The sequence below is a fragment of the Hyaena hyaena genome, unplaced genomic scaffold (genome assembly GCF_003009895.1).
Source record: "Hyaena hyaena isolate Hyena2069 unplaced genomic scaffold, ASM300989v1 scaffold_443, whole genome shotgun sequence".
In the NCBI taxonomy this organism is placed as follows: Eukaryota; Metazoa; Chordata; class Mammalia; order Carnivora; family Hyaenidae; genus Hyaena; species Hyaena hyaena.
In genome coordinates, this window is record NW_024081075.1 from 753,000 (window position 1) to 774,457 (window position 21,458).

The following is a 21,458-nucleotide window of genomic DNA, read 5'->3' on the forward strand; positions in this document are numbered from 1 at the left end:
GGGGGGGGGGGGGGGGGGGGGCACACACGCACTGGTGAGGCTCGGTTGCCATGGCAACCAGGAGGCCGGGGGCGGGGGAGGGGGATGTCCTAGGGGGGAGATGGTGGAAATGAGGCAAGTTCCCAGGGCCCTGTGCCCACACAGCCCCCCGTCTCGCACCAGAATGTTCGAGAAGCGCGCTGGCCCCAGCTGTGTCTGGAGAGCATCTTCTCTCCCACGTGGCGGAGTCCTCATAAAGGGCAGGTGGATTTGGGCCCAGACGTGAGCTCCGCCCTCCACCTCCATGGCACACACAGCATGGTCCCGCCACACCCCTCCACGTGCACCCACGCGTAGCCAGCCAGCAGGAGTGGGGGCACGGCTGTCAGACGCTGTGTGATTTCAGGGAGACGCCCCTCATCCTGCTCCGTGAGGGAGGTCACCAGAATGGGAGCCACGTCAGCGCGAGCCCCAGCGGGCGGCTCATAGAGCTGCAGCCAGCTGCCTCTCCAGGCACTTGCTGTCCCCCAGGTTGGTGGCCCCAAGAGGAAGCCTTGCCCTGAAGGCCAGGACGTGCTCAGCGCAGAGCGGAGCGGCGTGGTGGCCTGTGGCTGCCCCCACACTCTGCAGCCTGAGGAGTGAGCACTCGGGGAGGCCTGAGCTCCCTGGGAGGCTCTCTGACTTGAGCCTGTGTGTCTCCTTCCAGGAACATGGGTGACCTTCGGAGGCCAGATCACCGATGAGGTAAGACGGGGCTTTCTCGGCCCCAGGTCGCAGCAAGGGCTGCCCGCGCCAGGCACATGGTAGAGTCCACCACATGAGCCACTGGGCCTGTGCTCATGGCGGCCACCGCAGCCTCCCTCTTTCTGTTCCCCGAGGGTGCCGTGATCCTTTGGGGTGGCGGGCACGGTGAGGTCAGCCACGGCAGTGTCAGATCTTGTACCGGTCCTTAGCAGCGGGCGCCTTGGGACGTCAGCCAGTCCCCTAAAGGCTCAGGAACTCCAGCTTCTCACCTGCACAACACCTATTCCACCACTAGCCAGGAAAATTCAGGGAGCACACACTCTCCAACTTACAAAGCCCAATGGGTTTCTAAGCTGCTCCAGCAGAAAACAGCCATGCGGATTTGAAACTTCAGTAAGTGTCCGTTGAAGTCATTCGGAATCCAGATTCGGCACATTTGACTCCAGCCTGAAGACTGAGTAGCTCCACGTCTGCCGAGCTCCTAACTGCATTTCCCATGGCTTCTGTTAATCCTGCACATTGCTGTCGAATGTACTTGCTGGGGCCTCCGGCTTCCCGCAGCGACGCGGCGTCTGCTGTGGAGAGAGGGGTGCCCCCCGGGCTGCCGTGCGTGTCTGACCAGTGAGTGAATATCCTGGAAATGAGAGCGGTGGCATTTGCTCAGAGAGGTCTGGACACCTGCACCAGAAGCTGTCCTCACGTCTGCCCTACTTCCTCTCGGAAAGGTGGCGTTTAAAAATTAATCAGCGAGTTCATCTGAGACCTCATCAGCTGTGATTGCTTCGTTCGTTTTCCAAGGAAAAGCTTTGCTCCCATCAAAATCAAAATGTATTTAATTTGTGCTTTTGTTCCGTTTTGGTTTTGTGGCCGTCACTGGGTCCAGAAGCTCCTTGCCTTTGAAGAGGGTTCTGGCTCTGGACTATCTCAGGATAAAGTCAGGAGTTTTTAAGTTACAGGGAATTATCTTGCTTTTAGCCACCAGATTGGTTCTGAGCACTCAGAATAGAAAGTCGGAGCCCCCGAGCCCCTGTGGCTCCCCCTAAGTAAGTGGTGGGTGACTCCCCTGTTTCCCTTTTGACATGGAGGGGAATAACTGCTTTTCCCCTCCGTGTGTCGTCCTTGTGAGAAAGATACAGAGAAGTGGCGGAATCATAACCGTCCGGTCAGCTGACGTCTTCACCAACAGATCCATTGCACCCAAAGAGTATTGATTCATGATCCCCTGGCCGCCCAGCTGGCTCTGGCCTCCGCCGCGTCTCCATCCTGGATATAGTGACCCTATGAAGACACCAGATGTCGTTTCCAGACGACACAAAGCTGAAGGACAGCAGATACAATAGATGACAGATTCGGGGTTCTGAAAGGACCTGGCAGGCAGAAATGATGGAGCGAGGGAGCAAGTGGACTTTTCGTATTAAATCCTGTGTTTAGTGTCCAACAAAATCAATATGTCAAGGACGCAGGGCCCGCCTCGCTGCGGTTCAGATGAAGAACGGCCAGGTTTTATTCTCTAGCTGGCTGGCTTCCTGCCCCGCTGAGCCACCAATGTCAGCACCACGAGGAATCCAGGACCATCCCAGGCTGCAGAGGACCGTGTAAGCTGCCCAGACCTCCGGAGGCCACGGGGCCACAGGCCACGGCGCATTCCAGAGGGCGCCCCACCCACGCCACAAAGAGTGCCGTGTTCTTTGCTAAGCCTGTGTCCAGAGGAAGGTGCTTGCCCTTCTGAAGAATCCAGGAACAAGGTCCTGTGTTTAGAGCTCCCTTTTGTGTGCAAGACTCCATGATGCCCAGGAGATACAGAAACAAGGAACCGGTGGGTTTTCCGTGGCAAAGGGGTGTTTCACGGTAAGACCCGCCAACGGCAGTGAGCAGTGTGGCCCTCTGGCCACCTCTGGCCCCCAGCCTAGTGTTTGGTTTTTTTCTTTCAATTAAGTATATGAAACATAAGATTTGCTATTTTTGCCATTTTTATTATGGTTAAATATGCATAACATAAAATTTACCACATTAACCGTTTATAAGTGTCCAGTTCAGTGACATTAAGTACATTCTCTTTGCTGTGCAGCCATCACCACTGTCTGCTTCCAGAATTCTGCATCACCCTAAACAGAACTCTGGAACCATGCGGGAATAACTCCCCAGCCCCCGGGAGCCTCTGTTCTACTCTCTCTATGAACTCCACAACCAGGTGTTTATAAATAGTTTTATTGACATGTGGCCACGCCCGCTCATTTACATATCGTATTGGCTGCTTCCCCAGAGCCCCATCTGACCTGCAGACTACAGTCTCACTCTCTGGTCCTTAGCTCTGCCGTTCCCTGTCCTCTGGGGTCACAGCAGCTCGCTGCAAATGTCTATGGGGCTGTGTCCCTGGGGAAGGGGTCCTGGAGGGGCTGAGCAGACAGTGTTAGTGAAGCTCTGATCACCTGGCCCAGTGTGGGCACTGCCCTGGTCAGAGTCAGCTTTCCAACCTCTAGACGGGGCCCTTCGTGTGACCTGACACGGCTGCTCAGAGCATGCATTCAAAGCAGCCTGGGCATTAAAAATCTAGTAAGGATGGTAGCTACAAACCTTATATTTATTTATTTTTTAATTTTTTTAATGTTTATTTATTTTTGAGAAAGAGAATGTGAGTGGGGGAGGTACAGAGAGAGAGGGAGACACAGAATCCAAAGCAGGCTCCCGGCTCTGAGCTGTCAGCACAGAGCCTGACGCGGGCCCTGAACCCACGAACCGTGAGATCATGACCTGAGCCAAAGTCGGATGCTCAACCGACTGAGCCACCCAGGCGCCCCTAAACTTGACATTTATTATGGCGCTCCATCCTCCATTGACCCGGGGGGGTAGCGTTATCCCCATTTTGAGGACACAGAGCTCCAGAGATACGTCAAGTGCCTGAGGTCTACCTGGAGAATCCTGAAGGGAGGGTCGCGGTCAGCTCCCAGGTCTGGGACGGGATGGATTCCCGGTCCCCCCAGTGGGAGTGGAAGGGAGGAGGCCCACCGTCTCCTAAACTTCCTCCTGCCATTAGTTTCTGGGACTCTGATGTTGGAAATAGCCGATCACCCGTCACATGAAGTAGGACGCGCCCACGGAGCGGAAGTCTTCAGAAGTCATGTTTTGATGAATGACGTGGGAAACAGGCCCAGGAGAGAGCGCGTGGAAAGCAGCACCGACAGCAGTCTGTGTGTTAGAGCCGCAGTTTTGCAGGGAGGGGAAAGCATATATTCCCATAGAAAAACCCGGGAGGGGAATTATACCCAAATCCTAGCAATGACAGACATTAAAAGCCCAGCCCCAAAAACTCCCGTGCCCTCATCTTCTTTCTCACCGTCCTGATGTGGTTAGGATCGTGTTTATGTCTTTCTGGGGAAATGGGACCGGTGTCCCCCGAGTCAGAGCCTGCCGATCTTCTCTGCGTGGTGAGCCTCGCCGGGTCAGCCCCGGGGGCGGCCGAGGCCTGGTTTGTGCGAATCCGCCCGGCTTCCCCCGTCCGTGGGGGGATCTAGATGTGTTCACAGCGTTCATGCTCCAGCTCAGTGAACAGGAGAAGGGGGGAGGGGCAAGGCGTGGCCAGGAGCAGTGAGGACGTGGCGGGGAGGCCGCTCTGGAGGCCACCAGAGCCAGCTGAGCACGGTCCTCTCCCAGCTCGGGCCTGGGGGGCGCCGCAGAGCGCCAGGTCCCTGCCATCGGCTGCTATCTTTCTGGGGAGGGGGACGGACAGTAAGCACATCTTATCGTCTCGGAGGGCTAGACGCGTCCTGTGGCTGCATTAGCGAATTTCCACCAACTGCATGGTTTTAGAACTTCAGAGATGTGTTTTCTCACAGTCCTCTGTGTGTGACCACCGCGCTCCAGCCTCTGCCTCTGCGGTCGGTCACACCCCTGCTCCTCTGTGTCAGACCCTCCCTCGGCCTCCCTCCTGTAAGGACAGCTGTGGTGGCATTCAGGGCCCAGCTGACAGCCCAGGAGCGTTGCCCATCTCAAGACCCTTAATGTAGTCACATCGACAGAGACCCTTTTTCTACCCAAGGGACCCTTCACAGGCTCCGCGAGCCGTTATTTAGTCAACTGCAGAGAACAAGAAAACAGAAAGGAGTTGTGGGATGTGGGCTCCCATTTTGTGCCGGACGATCAGGGAACGCGGGAGTGAGAGTGAGCCATGTGGTGATTCGGGGAGAGGGCATTCCAGGCCAAGGGAACAGGACTGTACCCAGCCTCCAACAGGCCACAGGAGGAGGAGCCTCAGGTCAAGAGATGGGGCCAGAGGTGAGGGAGCAGATCTGATGGGGACTTTGGCTTTGACCGTCCGTGGCAGAGAAGCCACTGGAGATTTTTGGACAGAGGACATTTGACCTGACTTACCTCAAAAGGCTCACTCTGGCTGCTCCACCGAAAAAGCCAGACCCCCCTTCCCAGATGGTGGGGGGTGCTGCTCGAACTGTATTGTATGCATGAACCCCTGGAAATTCGGTGAAAATGCGGGTTCTGATGTGGCAGGTCTGGGCCAGAGCCCGGGGTTCTGCATATCTGCTGCTGCTGTGTGGACCCCACTTTGCCCAGGCAGGGTGCCGGGGGCAAGGACAGAAGCAGAGAGCGTCAGGGGCTGCCACAGAAACCCAGCTGAGGCCATTCCGGCTTGGACCAGGTGGCTGCAGTGGAGATGGGGCGGGGTTGGAGTCTATTCTGGATCGGCTTCAAGGGGGAGCCGGCGAGACCGGCTGAAGTAAGAGTAAGAGAAAGATGGGCGAGGAGGAGGCCCAGGTGTTGGACCTGAGCACAGGAAGGGCAAGGTGAAGCAAGCTACCCTCCTCCACACGCACCAGCCTCTCTGCCTGCACCACCCCCCTCCACCTACTCTCCCCCTTCCTGCCTGACGAACTCCTAACCACCCTTCAAAACCCAGCCGTGTAAATCCCGACACACACTACAACATGGAGGAATCTTAAAGGCACCAAGCTACGTGAAGTAAGTCAGCCAGTCACAGAAAGACAAATACTGTGTGACCCCAGTCACATGAGGTGACTAGGAGAATAGATGGGTGGGTGCCGGGGGCTGGGGGGAGAGGGAGCGTGGAAAGTTTGCGTTTCATGAGAACAGAGTTTCTGTTTGGGGAGATTAGAAAGTTCTGGAAGGGGGCGGGGTGATGGTATACGACAACATGCATGTACTTAATGTCACAGAGCTATACACTAAAAAGGTTAAAATGGTAAATTTTATGTTATGCATCTTTTACCACAATTTTTAAATTGTTTTAAATACTTTTTTAAAAAAGAAGGCAGAAGCTCCCCGTGAACTGCTATGGGTTGATTTCCAAGATGTAGCGTGAGAAGAGCAAAGAGCAGAAGAACATCTCTAGTAGGCGTGAAAGATCTACGCTGTCTGAAGTATCAAACTAAAAGCCCTGAGTCTGCTCGGCTTAGAACCCTCCCCAGAGGCAGCATGCACCCCTAGATGGTCTGTATAACCCACCAGGGCCCAGCACGGGGTGCACCCCCAGCAGAGCTTGGGCAGATTGGCAGATGCAGCCCAGAGAAGTCCGGATGAAGGCAGGACGAACCATTGAGGGAGGCTGGTGTGCCTGGAGCACTAGAGAGAGAAGCAGAGGGGAGGGGGAGGAGGCTGGCGAGGACGATGTGATCACACTTGAGTGCCGGTGGAGTCCATCAGCCCTGCAGGTGGATGTGGAAAATCCCTCCACCGACCACCTCAACGCCCCCTGGGCCTTCTGACTCCAACGACAGCCGTTGACTGATAGGGCCTAGCTTGGCCTGCTCAGTATCAGAAATCTCTGGGGTTCCTTGCCCACATTTGAAAATCAGAAATTTTTTACCACCCCAAAATTCCCTGGATCCCTGGCTTCTCTTGAAAAATCAAGGGATGTGGTCATGCTGAGCTGCCTTCCCAGAGGGGCAGGGTCGAGTGCGGGTTCCCCGCCGGCCACCGGGCCTCACCCTCCATACCCGTCTGGCCCGTGGGGCTTCTGAGTCCTCTGTGGGGAGGATCTCTGCGAACCCAAACGTGGCCGGCTTTTCGTCCTGCGGTTTGGGAGGGTTGTGAAGTTATTACTCAGCCCAGCTCGGGCAGCAAAGTGAGGGCACTTTGAGAAGTGAGGGCACTTTGAGGAGTGAGGGGCCGGGGCGTTCGCATCTGCGACTTTCCGGGGGACCCCTGCGCTGTCCAGAGGACCCGCGGAGTTCTCCGTGGCTAACTGTCGGGGGGCCTCCCCCTGCTCCATCCTCACCCCCACAAGCAGCGGGTCGCTGCTGGTGGAGCGCTAGCTCATCCTTTGACCAGCCTGAGCAGCAAAGTCTGGCCGAGGGCGTGTGGGGATCGGGGCGCATTCATCAGCCCTGCCTGCCAGGCAGCGGAGAGGCTCCCCCGAGGCAGCATGCTCCAGTGGGGGGTGGCCGTGTCTCCGTCTGCAAACAACAGTGATGATGTGTGGTTGCTGGGAAGGAATCGGGGGCATGCGGCCACAGGACACGTTCTAGCCATCGCTTTAAAAAAGCATTCGCTTTTCCGCCAGGATCTATCGCCCTCCTGTGGGGGGCTGTGTCCGACTAAATATAAGTGCTAAGCTTTGTGAGGACCCATAGGCTGTTCCTTCCTGTGGGTCCACTACCTAGAGCTGCCTCCATGCCTGTCCCATGGCAGCAGAGGTCGAGTGGAGCCCTGGGTGCAGGGTCTGGACGCCAGGAGGCCCCCCAGGCCACAAGGTGATGCCCCCGAGTCTCCGGGCACCCCCCAACCCCGTCTGGCAGGACACGGCTGTGCGCTAGCGGCCCTGGTTTTCTCCTTTCAGATGGCGGAGCAGCTAATGACCTTGGCCTACGACAATGGCATCAACCTCTTCGATACTGCAGAGGTCTACGCGGCGGGCAAGTACGTGTCTTTTTCTCACGGGGAAAGTGCGGTACAGGCCATACCTTCCCTGGAAAGAGCTCTGGTCCTTGCCCCCAAATGTCCACAAATGTGCCTCCCACTTCTGCCTGCTTTTCTACGCTCTAAGTGGCTTTAGAAGGTGTTGTGTTCAGGGGGCCCGAATTGCAGAACGCTCGGACGCTGGTCACTTTCTAAACTGCCCACGTATCCCAGCACCGAGAGGACCACAGTCCCTCCAGTGTCTGAGATGCTGTGCCCGCCCAGAGCCTGATTAAGCTGTTGTCCCAGGCGCTCCCGCGGCCAGCGCCACATGCCTGACATTCCCACGTCTTAATGGTACGGCGAGGGCTGCAGGGAACTGCAGTGCAGGGGAGACCGTGTTCTCTGCTGGGGAGAGCGGAGCCTGGCCAGCCGAGCGCTGTAGGAAGCACTTCCCATCTTGGCAGTGAACTTCCCTACTCAATTATGTAAAAGCCCTCTTCAGCCAAGGCTGCTGGCTTCAGTTTTAAAGACTCGCTGTAATCAAATCATCCACTCTCCTGCATCGGGTTTCCAAAAGTCAGCTTTTGTTTGTGAAGTCATTCGTTGGCTCTCTGTGCCTCCTCCCTCCGGCCCCTCCTGCCTGGGGCGAGCCAAGTTCCCATCAGCTGGCGGGCTATGCACCGGGGCTGCTGCGGGTCAGCACCCCCCTCAAAGGCTCTGGGTTATAACCTACGGCTTGCAAGGGGGCCCAGAGCACTGAGAATCGGGACCCCGGCGGGGCCTTTTCTCAAGTCCCGACCCAGGGTCTGAGGACTGACAGCCTCAGGGACCTCTGCTGGGACCCCCAGATCTCCTCCAGTCCCTGCCAGCAGCCTCTCTGCCCCTCCTGATGCTACAGCCCCCTCCTAACCCCTCCCTACCGGCAGCCTCTTCCCATCAAAGTGAAAGGCTTCCCAGACAGATGCACTAAGCCAAGGGGTCAGAGGCAGAAAAGCCCGATGCGCCTGCCAAGCCCACGGGCGTTCCCTGGGCCCTGCTCCCACCGTGGCTTTGCTGCCCGGAGAGCGTGCGGGGGGAGGCAGCTGCACTCAGCCTCCTCGGCCTCCAGATGGCCTGGCCCCTGTGCACAAGCCTTGCACACCCCACTCCACGGCCGCCACAGTCCCTGGGTCCCTGTCTTCACTTGCCCCTGGTGAACCGGACACGCAGGGCATATCAGGGCGAACGCACCAGGTGTCTGGCAGCCACAGGGCCTCTCAGAGCCCCTGCCCAGCAGTCGAGGACTCGGAGCGGCTTCCGTGGGTTACTGTTGCCCCTGGAGCCCACCTCCCTCATCCTGCCTCCTCTCCTCCGCACGCCTCTGCGGCTTCTTCGCAGTCCATCTCTGGGCTGGACCTACCCTCTCAGCCCCATCGGTGGCAGGGTGCCAGCAGTGACCCACACGGGAAGCAAGGGACGGGTGAGAAGAAGCTGTTCTGGGCAGGGGGCTGCTGGGCCAGGCGCTGTCCCGCTTGCCAACCAGAATGCCAAGTGCATATTTTGCTGAGTCCCCTGCTTCTTATGCTGATGCTAATTTGGGCACTTACCCGAGAGCTGCAGGATTTCTGTGCCGGCTCCTCCCCCTCCCCCCGGCCCCCCAAGCAGATGTCAGGCTTCCCAAATTCAGGGCCACAAGAATCCGTAGCCATAAGCAACAGGCTTTGCCTAGCGGATGGTCTATAGCTCCTGTAACCCCAGGACCACTCCGTGATTTTCTCCCTTCCTTCTTTCCTGACCTTTCATCCCACAAACGCGGGACCAAGGACTAAAGGGAAGAGGCCCAGGCCTGAGCGGGTTTCTGTACATCTTGACCATGAATGAAGAGCATTCCGAATGTATGCTGAACAGCTTGCAAATTAGAGCCCATTATTTCTGAGTGGATGACTCAGGCGCTTTTATAATTGGAATGTAGCAGTGGGTATGGATCGTTCTCCGTCTGTTGTTTTTGCGCAGAAACATTTTGCTACAAGCAGAAAGTTCTTAAAAGTGAATCCAGTGCCACGGTGCCAAGCAAGGCTGGAACAGCCCCGCCCATGACCCCGGCTAGCCCGAGTTTGGTGTGTGGCCAGAGTGACGCCAGAAGGAACGGAGAGCAGTCAGCATGGCATTTGTCTCACTATTGTTGAAAAGCAAGAAACAAGAGAGACACGTGCACACACACACACACACACACACACACACACACACACACGCATGCCCCCTGCTGGAAATTCAGCCCCTGGCCCTGAATACATGTTGATCATCTCTGAAAAAAGAGAGGATGCACTTGATGAATAATTTACCTTTAAAAAAAAATACACTTCTCTGGAAACTTTACCCCTGGAACGTTGCCAAACATTTCCCCCAGTGAATTTCCAGCAGCCCAGGGAAACGGGATCCCGCAGTCCTCGCCAAGCTGGACATCAACTCCTTCCTTCTCTGCGAGAGCCAGAGCCATGGCTGCACCGCCCACGGCCATCTTCATGGGGAATGACGGCCACTCAGAGGCTCTCTCCCGTTCTGGAATGAACTGCCCGAGCCAAGACGAGCGTCGTTTAACTGCCTGGCTCTCTGGCCCCAGTGGCATTTTCACGGAGGGGACCCAGTGGCCGATTGTCACTGTAGGGGCGAGGTTGAACGTTGCTGTCACACTGTAATGAAATCCCTGTGTCTCGGTCTTTTTCTTGCAGGGCCGAGGTGGTACTAGGAAACATCATCAAGAAGAAAGGATGGAGGTAATTACCCTTTTCCCTCTGCGGTCAGTGTCCACGGTGCACACAGGGGAAAGCGAGGAAGAGGCTGGTGGGAGGGAGGAGGGCACCATGCGAGACAGATGCCACTGGGTCCTGGATAAGCACTAGCTGGCGTCCCAAAGCTCTTCCTGCCTGTTGCCCAGTCGAGTGCTTGGCATTGGCATCATTGGCCCTTGGGCAGCTGGCCAGTCCTGCTAAAGCCTGGAATGTCTCAGAATTCTCACTGGGAAGGGGAGAATGTTCCAGAGTGGAGGCAGCCCACGGGGAGAGAACATGCACACTGGAGGGGGATGGGAGGGGCTGTGATGAGGTGGGAAGCCTGGGCTGAGTCACCAAGTGAGGTGCCAGACTCCATTCTCGAAGACCAGAGGCATCCCTGCCTGAGAGGGGAGATGAGCGGGGGGGCCCTTGCGCCCCCAGCTCTGCCCCTCTGCCTCTGACCTCCACCCCTGGTCTAGCAGGGATTCAGGGGGCCGGGGAACTAGGTTGCACACTGATTGTGTGAGGCCAAAAAGATCTGGACACGAAGACTTCCTGACGGCCTGGGTCAGGCAGAGGGTAGGTGCGGCCACTGAGGCGAGGGCCGGCCTGCTCTGGGCTTGGCCTCCCTCGTTGCCCCCGGCCCTGCCTGTAAAGGGACCATGTCTGACCTCCCTTGCGGGGCTGTCCTGAGGCCCAAGGGCCTGAGTCTGTAAGTCAGCTGGCCCGTTCAGGGCCACACATCACAGTGGCCTGGGGAGCGGGGTGGCCCTCGTGGCTGGTCCTCACCCCGGCCCTCCACTCTGTCCCCCCACAAGCAGCTCAGAAGCCTGAGGGGTCCGCCCTCCTTGGCACAGACCGGGCTGGGCACTCGCCTGCACTTGGGGGCCCCCTGGGGCCTGCGTGTCTTTATTTTCAGAAACAGCAGAAGCTGTTGTCCGGCCACCCCACCCCCGGCGAGTGCCACTCAGACCCCCCGGGGCACAGGTGACAGACACCCTTCTTGTCCCAACAGAGCTGTTTGTTTCTTCTCGGCTCTAATTCATCACAGAATTTCCTCCTCGGGCTGTAATTGAAGGAAATGGCACCTACTAGGAGTCCCCTGATTAGGTCTGAGGTGAATACCCAGGGAGATAGGTATTCAGTCACCCCCTGCCTGGAGGTGAAGTTCAAGGGGGCCACGGCCTCTGATTTTGAGGAGCTACTTCCTGAGCAGCCCCCCACCCCCCCTCCAAGGGAGGAAAACACAACCACAGGGGACATGGGCACACCCTCCCCTGGGAAGGGTCTCGATGAGCTGTGGCCTGGAGGGGCCATCCGTATCCCCACTCACCCCGCCAGGACCAGCCAGGTGTCAGCACCTGCCTCTTGTGGGTTTCTAGCAGGAGGCCCGAACCCAGTCCTTTCCCTCGGGGCTTTACCATCACCCACACACCAGCTCCCTCACCCAGGGGCCTGAGCCACCCACCCGCCCCTCCCTCCGTGTCCCCCAGGCTCTCCCCAAAGCCGTCCCACGTTCTGAAAGCCTGTCTCCAGCCTATAGGGGAAGAGCCGGCCTGCGTGGCCCCCTCGCCTTCTGCATCCCCACCACAGCCCCTCCATCGGCGCAGCCCCTGCAGTGACCTCCTGGGAGCCAGCTCCCTGCACCCGGGGTGGGGGCGGGGGGCTTCCATTCCCCGGCCGGGCTCCGTCTTCACCGCCCCCAGCATGCCTCCTGCTCTGGGCTCTGGTGCACGGGACCCATCCCCTCCCGCCCCCACTGCCCAGCTTTGGGCCACAAGATGAGTTTGTTGCATCTGTGGCTTGTCTCCTGGCTCCATAGGGAGCCCCAGGACCCTGGCTCGCACACAGCAAACACGGAATGATCTAGAAGCTCCCGTTTCCCACCCCGTGCTCCCAGATGAGAAAGGTGTTTAGGACCCTCTTTACAAGCTGAAGACACCCCTCCCCACCCCGGCCACGTCCAGTAACAGCCGTCTTCTGTTCACAGACGGTCCAGCCTGGTCATCACCACCAAGATCTTCTGGGGAGGAAAGTAAGTGCAGCGGCAGGCGTGCTCCAGGCCGGGGTCAAGGGTCAGCTCCCCCTCCCCACTCCCGGATGGTTGGGGGGGGTGGCATTTGTGCAGCTGTCTGCCCCACTGGTGCCCAGCCCTGCTGAGGGACGTCACTTCCCAGCAAAGCAGCTTCGTCTGAATTGCCTTTTACTCAAACCTTGTTTCATTTTTATTCTTTACCTTCGTGGGTTTGTTATTTTTTTCTGATTACAAAGGTAACATCCCCCAAACTCCGGAAGACCCAGAAAATTCGCGAACTGTCTCAACCATGCGCCACCCTCCCTGGCCACAGACCACCCCTGCCTGTTTCCAGCAGTCTGGCCCCTCATCATCTCTAGGGCCAGACCAAATCGGCGTCTTAGGAATTATAAATACGATTCATTCTTAATTAAAAAAAAAAAATCCAAGGGCCAAAACAGAAGGGCCGATTGGGACCCAGACCCCCCTTCCCCCTGCGGCCACCGCCCTCCCCCAGGCCAGCCAGGCAGCGGTCCGCCCCCCATCCCACCCCCCACCCCACCCCACCCCCAGCTGCATGAGCCATCCCTGTAGCCTGTGGTCGTCTCCCAAGTGGAATCAGACGCAGGCGGCACGCACTGACCTACTTTTCTTGGCCTAACATCGCATCATGAACGTTTCCCCCAAAACCGCCTGCAACATCACACACGCTGTTGTCCTGTTTTTCAGAGCGGAGACCGAGAGGGGCCTTTCGAGGAAGCACATAATAGAAGGTGAGGGAGGCGCTGTGGCCCCACGCAGCCCCTGAACCGGCAGCCTCCTGCAGCCGCACAAGCGAAGGAAGCAGAGTGCCCCGCCCACCAGCCGGAGCTCTGGTCCCACCCTGCCCTTCCGCCCAGCCTCCCGTCACCAGAGCACAGCCCTCAGATGGGCAGCGTGGTCTGGGGAAGACAAGGCAGGCCTGGGCCGGGCCCCATGCCGCCTGGTGGTCCTGAGCAAGGGGCATCACTTCCCCAAGCCTCTGTGGCAACATCTGTAAAATGGGTGTGGGGAGAGTGGCCACCTCTGGGGTTTGGGGGGGACCGGGAAGAACCCCGGCTGCATGTCAGACAGCCGGGGGCTCTGTGCACGAGTGTCGAGAGAGAAGAGAAGGGTCGGCGAGGCTGCTTATGCTATACTTGGCGTTGCCTTCGTGCCTTTTCCCACCAGTGCTCGTTTTCATCCAGGTGATACACCCGCCCCTTTAAGAATCACATGGTTCGGAGGCTCCGCTGCCCGCAGCCCCCCCAGCCCGTCTCTGTGCAGCTCTGTTCTGAGCCGTTGCTCAGTGCTCGCTGGTGATCTCCGCCCTCGGTGCATGGGCAGGGGTGCAGCGCCCCCTCCGTGCGGGAGAACCTGGCTTCCCCGTCACCAGGAGGGCACCCCTTCATTCAGTCACGGAGCATCTGGCCTGTGGACCCGACCACACAACCCCCCTATTTGGGGCGTGGGCCCAGTTCAGTCCTGGCTTTTCTTCACCTCAGGTGGCACCTGCCCGCAGGTGTCGCCGTGCCGTGGGACGGCTCCGGAGCCGCATGCGCGCACGTTCGCGCTCACAGCATGGTGAGGGTCCGGAATGTCAGTGAAGATGCTGACCGTCCCTCCTGACCCCTCCCCCCCAGGTCTGAAAGCCTCCCTGGAGCGGCTGCAGTTGGAATACGTGGACGTGGTGTTTGCCAACCGCCCGGACCCCAACACGCCCATGGAAGGTGGGTTCTCCACGGGGCACCCAGGCCTTGCCGCTACAGGGGGGCGGGGGGGGGCGGGCCCGGCGCCTCCAGGCCGAGTCCCATCCTGGCCTTGGGTCCGTGCACCTGATCCGCACCTGGCTCCGCGCCCCCTCCCGGGTTCAGAACCCTGTGGAATGTTCTCTCCTCTCAGCTCTTCCTATTTCCTATTTCGTAGCTAAATGAAGTCACGATGTGACAGCTGCTTGCAACCGCTGTGTTCTTTTCAATCCCACTCCGCTTCTGCCGGGAGGTTTTAGGGGCCTTTTGCTCTGGGAGATAAATTGTTACTTAGAGGAGAAAGACAAAAAACGTGCACTGCTCTGAAAAGCAGTTTTGGTTTTTTTGCTGCTTATTTATTCTTTCCCTTCCTCCCATCTCTGCCCTCCCATCCCCCCCCCCCACTTCCTGCTTCAGGCCTCCTCATTTGTGCTTTGCTGCTTCAGGGATTTGGAAAATGAAGTTGTGTTCGAGTTCGTTCTTTCTTCATTTGTTTATATATATACCGCGTGCGTGCGTGTATATATGCGTGTGTGGTCTCTGTGGTTTTTGTTTTTTCGGGGTTTTTTTTGTCTTTAAACAAAATGAGTATTCTGGGAAGGAGATTTGTGCATCCCCCCCTGCTCTCTCTGTCATACCGCGCCTGTCCGTGTTCCCACAGCTATAAACTCTGGTCTCTTTAAATCTTTCTTTATCACCAGGGGACCCATTTAGTTCCTCCAAGTCAAGGACATTCATCATAGAAGGTACACAGTACCCTTAGCCCGACTATTGACTCCTGTGTCCAGGCTGCATTTTATGAGACAGTGTTTTTATTTACACGACTCTCTTTCCCCCCAAGACAAACTTCTCCATAAAATGCATAAAAGAAAAATAAGTGCCCTATGAGAACATCTTGCAAGTGAAGGAAAAGCAAAGCGGTGTGGAGCCCCCCCCACCCCCGCCTGGCCCGCGCTGCCATTTCATTCCTCCTGCCCCCCACACACACCGTGCATGGCTGTGATCCTGGAGGCCGGCTGTCTGTCCGCCAGAGCTCCTCTAGATTTGAGGATGCTGGGATGGGCACCTGAAACCTTGACCCTGGATGGTCTGGGGGAGGGTTGNCCCCCCCCCCCCCCCCCCGCCTTGAACTGCTGTGATCCTGGAGGCCGGCTGTCTGTCCGCCAGAGCTCCTCTAGATTTGAGGATGCTGGGATGGGCACCTGAAACCTTGACCCTGGATGGTCTGGGGGAGGGTTGGGGAGACCAGGGCCACACAGGAGTGAAACAGGGGGGGCCCCTAGAACATGTGGCCTCCATCAAGTCTTAACGTTGTGGGTCTCGGCTGCTAAGCTCCCGCCTCAAGCAGAGGCAGGACGCGCCAGTGGCCAGCTGCCCGGTCAGGGCCTGCGGGCTCCCCAGCGAGCGTCGTGGCTGCGTGTGGCACTCACGTCCCCTGGGCAGGCCGGGCCACCTGCCGCTCTCACCCCATGCCACGCAGCCCGACCCCTCCTTCAAAGCGCAGGCACTTGCCTCCTTGCACGGCACCTACATGAACAGGGCAGAGCCTGAAACCGGGGCGGGCTCTGGCCGGCTCCGCCTCTATCTGCCCCGAAGCTGAGGGCCTCGCCGGCCCCATGCCAGGGGCTGGCCGTGGTCTCCCTGGGAGCCTGGCTGTGCACCCCAGCGGGAGGGCCCCTGCCCGCCAACTGGCGCTGCCACCGGGCTCCTCCTATGCATTATTTGTGACGAAGCAGGAGCCACTGAGTTCTGGCAGCAGCTAGAAGGACTGGGCCCTCCGGCTGCTGCCCCCCAGCATTGAGTATTGAGGTGCAGGACAGCTGTCCCTAGTGGCCCCCGTTTCTGGGGCCGCTGACACTGGCAGAGCACCGGGCCCCCGTGTGTGGGCCGTCCACCCAGCCGGCCGTGCCCGGGGCCCCCTCCCTCTGCGGCTGCTCTCAGGCTCTGGTGGGCTCCTGCCCCGGTGCCCCCCCCGCCGGCACCTACGGACCCCTCCCTGCACGGAAGGGCCATTCCCGGTGAGGCGCCGGCTGTGCTGAGGGAGGAGAGGGCGCCTGGCTGGAGGGCGGGGGGGCTTCCCTCTCCGGCATGCGGGCCGCGGCCTTGGCTGAAAAGAATGGGCGATTACGCTGCATGGACGCGGGGGCCCCAGGAGTGTTTCTGAGGAAGCTGATGAGGATGGCAGCCAGGAGGCCTGAGCTGGGGCCCGGGTGCGGGCGGGTGCCTCCCGGGACCCTCGGGCGTTCCGACAGGTGCTGCCCTGCTTGGCATCCATCGAGTGGTGCTGGCAGTCAAACTGGGCGGCCTGTTGGTGGTCCCTGGGGGGCGGGGCTTCGGGCCTCCCTGCCAGCCGTCCTCCCGAAGATGGGCAGAGAGGAGCCCAGTCCCTGACCTTGGAAGGAAGGAGAGGCCCGGGCTCGGCCTGCAGGCCTGGAAGCCAAGGGGTGACTTTTCAGGGCGCCTGGGCATACCTGCCCCAACACCAGCACCCCAGGCGCCCCGGCCACCTCAGCTTTGTACCGAAAAAAGGGGACCTTGGCCGAAGGGGCTCTCAGGGACCCAGGATGGGGGAGGGGAAGCGACACCGCGAAACAGAGGTGCTGCTCTCTGCGGGAGAAGGTGCCTGAAGCTCTGTGCCATTCAAGGGGGAGCTTGGTGAGCACAGCTGCATTCTCCTTCCTTCCTCCGGCCCTCCCCCCCCTGCCGCCTTCAGGGACCCCAGCCCCCCCACGTTGGCAGCAGACGAGCAAGCCCGCTGGGGAGAGACAGGACTTCCAGGGGTCAAGGTTGCTGCTTCGTTCGGACAGACACTTGTTTTGAGCCCTCCTCCCTGCCCTGCCTGTGGGAGTGGGACTTGCAAGCACTGTATGGGACCAGCGAGGAACCTGACGATCTAGCCCTTCTCCCCGCACAGCCAAGAGCTTTTTGAGATTTTTAAATTTGAAGCCAAGTATGGTGTTAAAATCACAACATCCCCATGGGCTGAAACCGCCTGGCGCGGGAGTGGGAGGGAGACTACAAATGGCCGATTTTTATTTCTCAGAAACTTTGTTGGGTACTAGGAAGACTGTACTGTGCAGCTGGGTGAGGGTCCCTTGTCTGATCCTGGGCTGGTTTGAGAATCTGGGACGGACAGAAACGGGGCTGTCTCCTTCTTGCTCTCGGGGACACACCCAGGATGATCCGGGGCCCCTCCCTGCCTGTCGTCCTGACAGATGCCATTACTGCCCCTCCATTCAGCTCCCCAGATCCCGCTGAGGACCTGAAACACCCCGAAGTGGGGAGACCTGAACAGGCAACTCCCTGCTGCCATTTACTTCCTGTGGCCTTTTGCCGATCTGATTCTTCCCCAAACTAGACACCCCCACCCACCACCGCTCCACAGCCCAGAATGGCATTCTCTGATCTCACCTTTCCCTCCTCTCTCCAATCTGCCATAGAAATGCCACAGTCCATCTAGAACTTATTTTTCAAAGATTCCACAAGACTCGTAACCACTGGGGGAAATTGTTTTCAAGACCAGCTGCTTGGGCTGTGGGTGACTGTTTCCCGGGTTCCCTGGAAACCCTGCCACCCCGACCCTGGAGCCAGGAAGTACACTGCTTGCAAGACGTCTTTGCAGCCCCGCCCCCACCTCCTGCTCCACCTATATTTGTAGACTGTCCCCAGGCTGCGCCCCCAGTCACCCCACCCCCAACCCGCAGTGTCCCCTTCTCTCCTGACAGAGACTGTGCGCGCCATGACCCACGTCATTAACCAGGGGATGGCCATGTACTGGGGCACGTCACGCTGGAGCTCCATGGAAATCATGGTAGGTGACCTCTCGGCGTATGTGTGTCCACGGGGCACGGACTCCCTGCCCTGGTCTAAGGATGAACACCCAGGACTCTGGCACATTCGGGGCCGTTGGTCCCAATGGCACAGATAACTGGGCACTACAGGGAGGGACAGTATGGTGACGTGTGGCAGCACATCTGTAGGCAGGGCTCTTAACGTGAATCTCGGCACTGTGTGGCCTTGGACAGATGGCTTACCTCTCTGAGCCCTGGTTCTCTCACCTGTAGAGCAAGACTGCTAGGATGACCTAGCGTCTCCCCGCCCCCCCCACCCCCCACCCAGGAGGCTGTTCTGAGGACAGAGAGAACAGGTGGGAAGCTCTCCACGGAGAACCTGGAGCTCAGCCAGCAGTTAACAGCACAGCCTCTTGCACCGGGCTCTCGTGACGCTCCACTTGCCCTTAGACTTGAGGGCCTCGTGTGGACTAACTCCCATTTCATCCTCACAACGACCTAGGAGGAAGTGTTACTGTCATCTGTTTCTCAGATGTGGACACTGAGGCACAGAGAGGTCAAGTAACACACCCAAGGTCACCCAGTGGCAGTGTAAGGGGCACCCCGAGTGAGTCCCAGATTTCTACTTCATCAAAATTATGAAGCAGAATTTTCAAGTTCATCCAGCTCTAGAAAGCCTGTGGTTTTAATCAGCCTCCGGCACTTACGGCACTAATGAGCGCCTGCTGTTTTCCTGAAGCTGGAGCCAGAAGAAGGCTCACTGAGGAGTCAGGATCCTACTCCATTTTACAGATGCAAAAGCTGAGTCTCAAACCAGAGGAAAGGGCCTCTCATGCTGGCAGGCAGGGCTTCCCCAGGAATCCGTCAAGAGACATCAGCCCTGACTCACACCCATCCAGTGGGAGCGGAGGGACAGTCTGCAGAGTCCAGGCCTTGAGCTCCAAGCCCCAGAAATGGGCTGATGCTACATTTCCTCCTGACACTGCCACCATCTTCCCAGGGCTGGGGCCCTGGAATAATGATCATGATAAAAACAGTACCAGCGTATCAGACAGGCCGTGCCCTCCCTGAAGGCTGTGAATGCAGTTGGCTCATTTGACTCTAACAACATAGGGGGAAACTGAGGCACAGAGGGTGAGCCCCTTGCCCAAGGCCACCTAGCCTATAAGTGCCAGAGTCGCAGCTCATGGGTTGTGCACTCTCCCCATGCCTTCAGCCTGAGGTCCCACCTCCTTTTCCCAGCGGAGAGGGGTGGGGGACAGACTAAGTTTCCTGGGAAAGCAGTCAATTTCCCCGGGGCGAGGGGGGGGGGGTCGCAGAGCGGGTGAGCCAGCGATTTCCCGGGGATGTGTTTGTGTCTCCTCCATGCTGCCCGAGCAGCCCCCAGACCCACTGACGGACAGGGACCATCCACGGTCCTGTTTCCATTCCTAGGAGGCCTACTCGGTGGCCCGGCAGTTCAACCTGATCCCGCCCATCTGCGAACAGGCCGAGTACCACATGTTCCAGCGCGAGAAGGTGGAGGTCCAGCTGCCCGAGCTCTTCCACAAGATAGGTGGGCCCTCCCGCCCCGCCCCGCCCCGCCCCGCCCCGCCCCTTTCCCATGCCTTGCCCCGCCCTTCCCATGCCCCGCCCCTTCTCCGTGCCCCGCCCGCCCCGCCCCTTTCCCATGCCCCGCCCCTTCTCCGTGCCTCGCCCCGCCCTTCCCCAGGCCCCGCCCCTCCCGTGCCCTCCCCTTTCTCACGCCCCGCCCCTTCCCCGTGCCCCGCCCCTCACGCCACGCCCCTCTCCGTGCCCCGCCCCTCCCGCCCCGCCCTTCCCCAGGCCTCGCCCCGCCCCGCCCCAGGCCCCGCCCCTCCTCCTCGCTCCTCAGCCCGCCCACCCTCGCGACCCCGGGCCTGACTTCGCCTGGCTTTCTTTTCTCAGGAGTGGGCGCTATGACCTGGTCCCCTCTGGCCTGCGGCATCGTTTCCGGAAAGTACGACAGTGGCATCCCGCCCTACTCGAGAGCCTCCTTAAAGGTGAAAGAGCTGCCAGGCTCGGTAGAGGGGACGGGCAGGGGACAGGCATTTTGCATTGGCGAGGCTTCCCTGGGCCTTTGTGGGGCGGTTCCCCGGCACGTGAACTTGCAGCCCCCGCTGGCCGGATCCCACGTCCGGAAAGGCCGCCCTCGCCCTCTTCCTGGGATGTGCCCCAGGTGAAAAAGCCCTCCCTGCCACCTCCAGCTCGGCTGAGCATTCACAGCACGTGAATTCACAGCACATCCCGTGCTCTGCGGGATGGCCCCTCCCGCGACAGGTACCCCACCCACACTCTCTAGGCCAACTCCGAGACCTCTGGGCGGGGGCTGCAGAGCCGCCTCATTTGTCCCTCAGAGGCCTCCCCCTGGGACAAGTTCCCCCCAGGAAGACACACGTCTAGAGTGGGGACTCAGGAGGGTCTCCCAAGTGCAGCGTCTGGGGGGGTGAGGAGCAGGCAGAGACAGGCCTACCCAGGTCACGACAGATCCAGCACTGGAGCCCCCCTGCCTCGGGTTCAACGACAGGACGGCCTGTCCCACCCACCCCTGCCCAGTCCACAGCAAGGTCAGGGAGCTCCCGGGGAGGCATTGCAATCCCAGGGGTGGCAGCAGGTGGGACCACAGCTCCCCCAGACCTTGTGGAAGGGGTCCTCTGGGCCAAAACATTCCCCCCCCCTACCCCCCCCCGCCCCGGGCTTTCTGGGCCTCTTGTCCTGGCGCAGGGGCCCGGCCTCAGCAACCCCGCAGGCTTCTGGCTTCGGATTCAACAGGCCCCGCCCTTCCACCTGCCCAGGGCTGTTCTGCAGTGGGACGCGGTTCGGCAGGGGTGGGGATGCTACCCTGGCATAAATCGTCAGCCGTCTACATGCAGAGGTCCAGGTGACCTGCCCTCACCTGCGGGCTGTGCTTTTCACCCCCCACAACCAGGGCTACCAGTGGCTGAAGGACAAGATCCTGAATGAGGAGGGCCGGCGCCAGCAGGCCAAGCTGAAGGAGCTGCAGGCCATAGCCGAGCGCCTGGGCTGCACCCTCCCCCAGCTGGCCATAGGTAACAGGGCTGGTGGGGGGTAGGGCTGACCACTGTCCCCAGGGCCATGTCGGGAGTCCTTGAGCGCCCAGGCCACCCCTCCATTAGCCAGCCATGGACAGTGGGGCCCCTACATTCATGGGGAGAGAGTGGGGGGGATCCCTGAGCACTTGGGCCACCTCTCCCCCTGCAAGCACTTGGTGCCTGGGCTTCCCCAGAACCCATCTCCTTCTGGGCAAAGCCCCCACCCAGCATCCAGAGCTGTAGGCTTACTGGGACCCTCCAGGCACCCTCAGCTCCATGACCAAGAGGCTGGATCTGTGTGGCCCAGTTAGGGACAGGGCAGAACCAGAAGGGGCCCTTGCACTGGGCGTGTCTCCCTCACCTCCGGTCTTGCTGCCCCAGCCTGGTGCCTGAGGAACGAGGGAGTCAGCTCCGTGCTCTTGGGTGCTTCTAGCGCAGACCAGCTCATGGAGAACATCGGAGCGATACAGGTG

The 21,458-nt window shown here is 59.3% G+C and overlaps 1 protein-coding gene across 6 annotated transcripts in view; it reads left to right on the top strand.

The window, feature by feature from the left end:
* Positions 1-21,458, top strand: part of KCNAB2 (potassium voltage-gated channel subfamily A regulatory beta subunit 2) — an 87,241-nt gene that overhangs the window by 61,974 nt on the left and 3,809 nt on the right. For all 6 annotated transcript variants that reach the window (XR_005531944.1, XR_005531945.1, XM_039253262.1 and 3 more), the window contains 11 exons: positions 686-723; positions 7,532-7,611; positions 10,302-10,346; positions 12,334-12,378; positions 13,087-13,130; positions 14,019-14,105; positions 17,849-17,934; positions 19,349-19,469; positions 19,841-19,935; positions 20,862-20,982; positions 21,367-21,455. Coding sequence is in view for 4 of the 6 variants with exons in the window: in XM_039253262.1 (XP_039109193.1) it covers positions 686-723; positions 7,532-7,611; positions 10,302-10,346; positions 12,334-12,378; positions 13,087-13,130; positions 14,019-14,105; positions 17,849-17,934; positions 19,349-19,469; positions 19,841-19,935; positions 20,862-20,982; positions 21,367-21,455 (851 nt within the window). In the remaining 2 variants the exon portion in view is untranslated. The remainder of the gene's footprint in view (positions 1-685; positions 724-7,531; positions 7,612-10,301; positions 10,347-12,333; positions 12,379-13,086; positions 13,131-14,018; positions 14,106-17,848; positions 17,935-19,348; positions 19,470-19,840; positions 19,936-20,861; positions 20,983-21,366; positions 21,456-21,458) is intronic.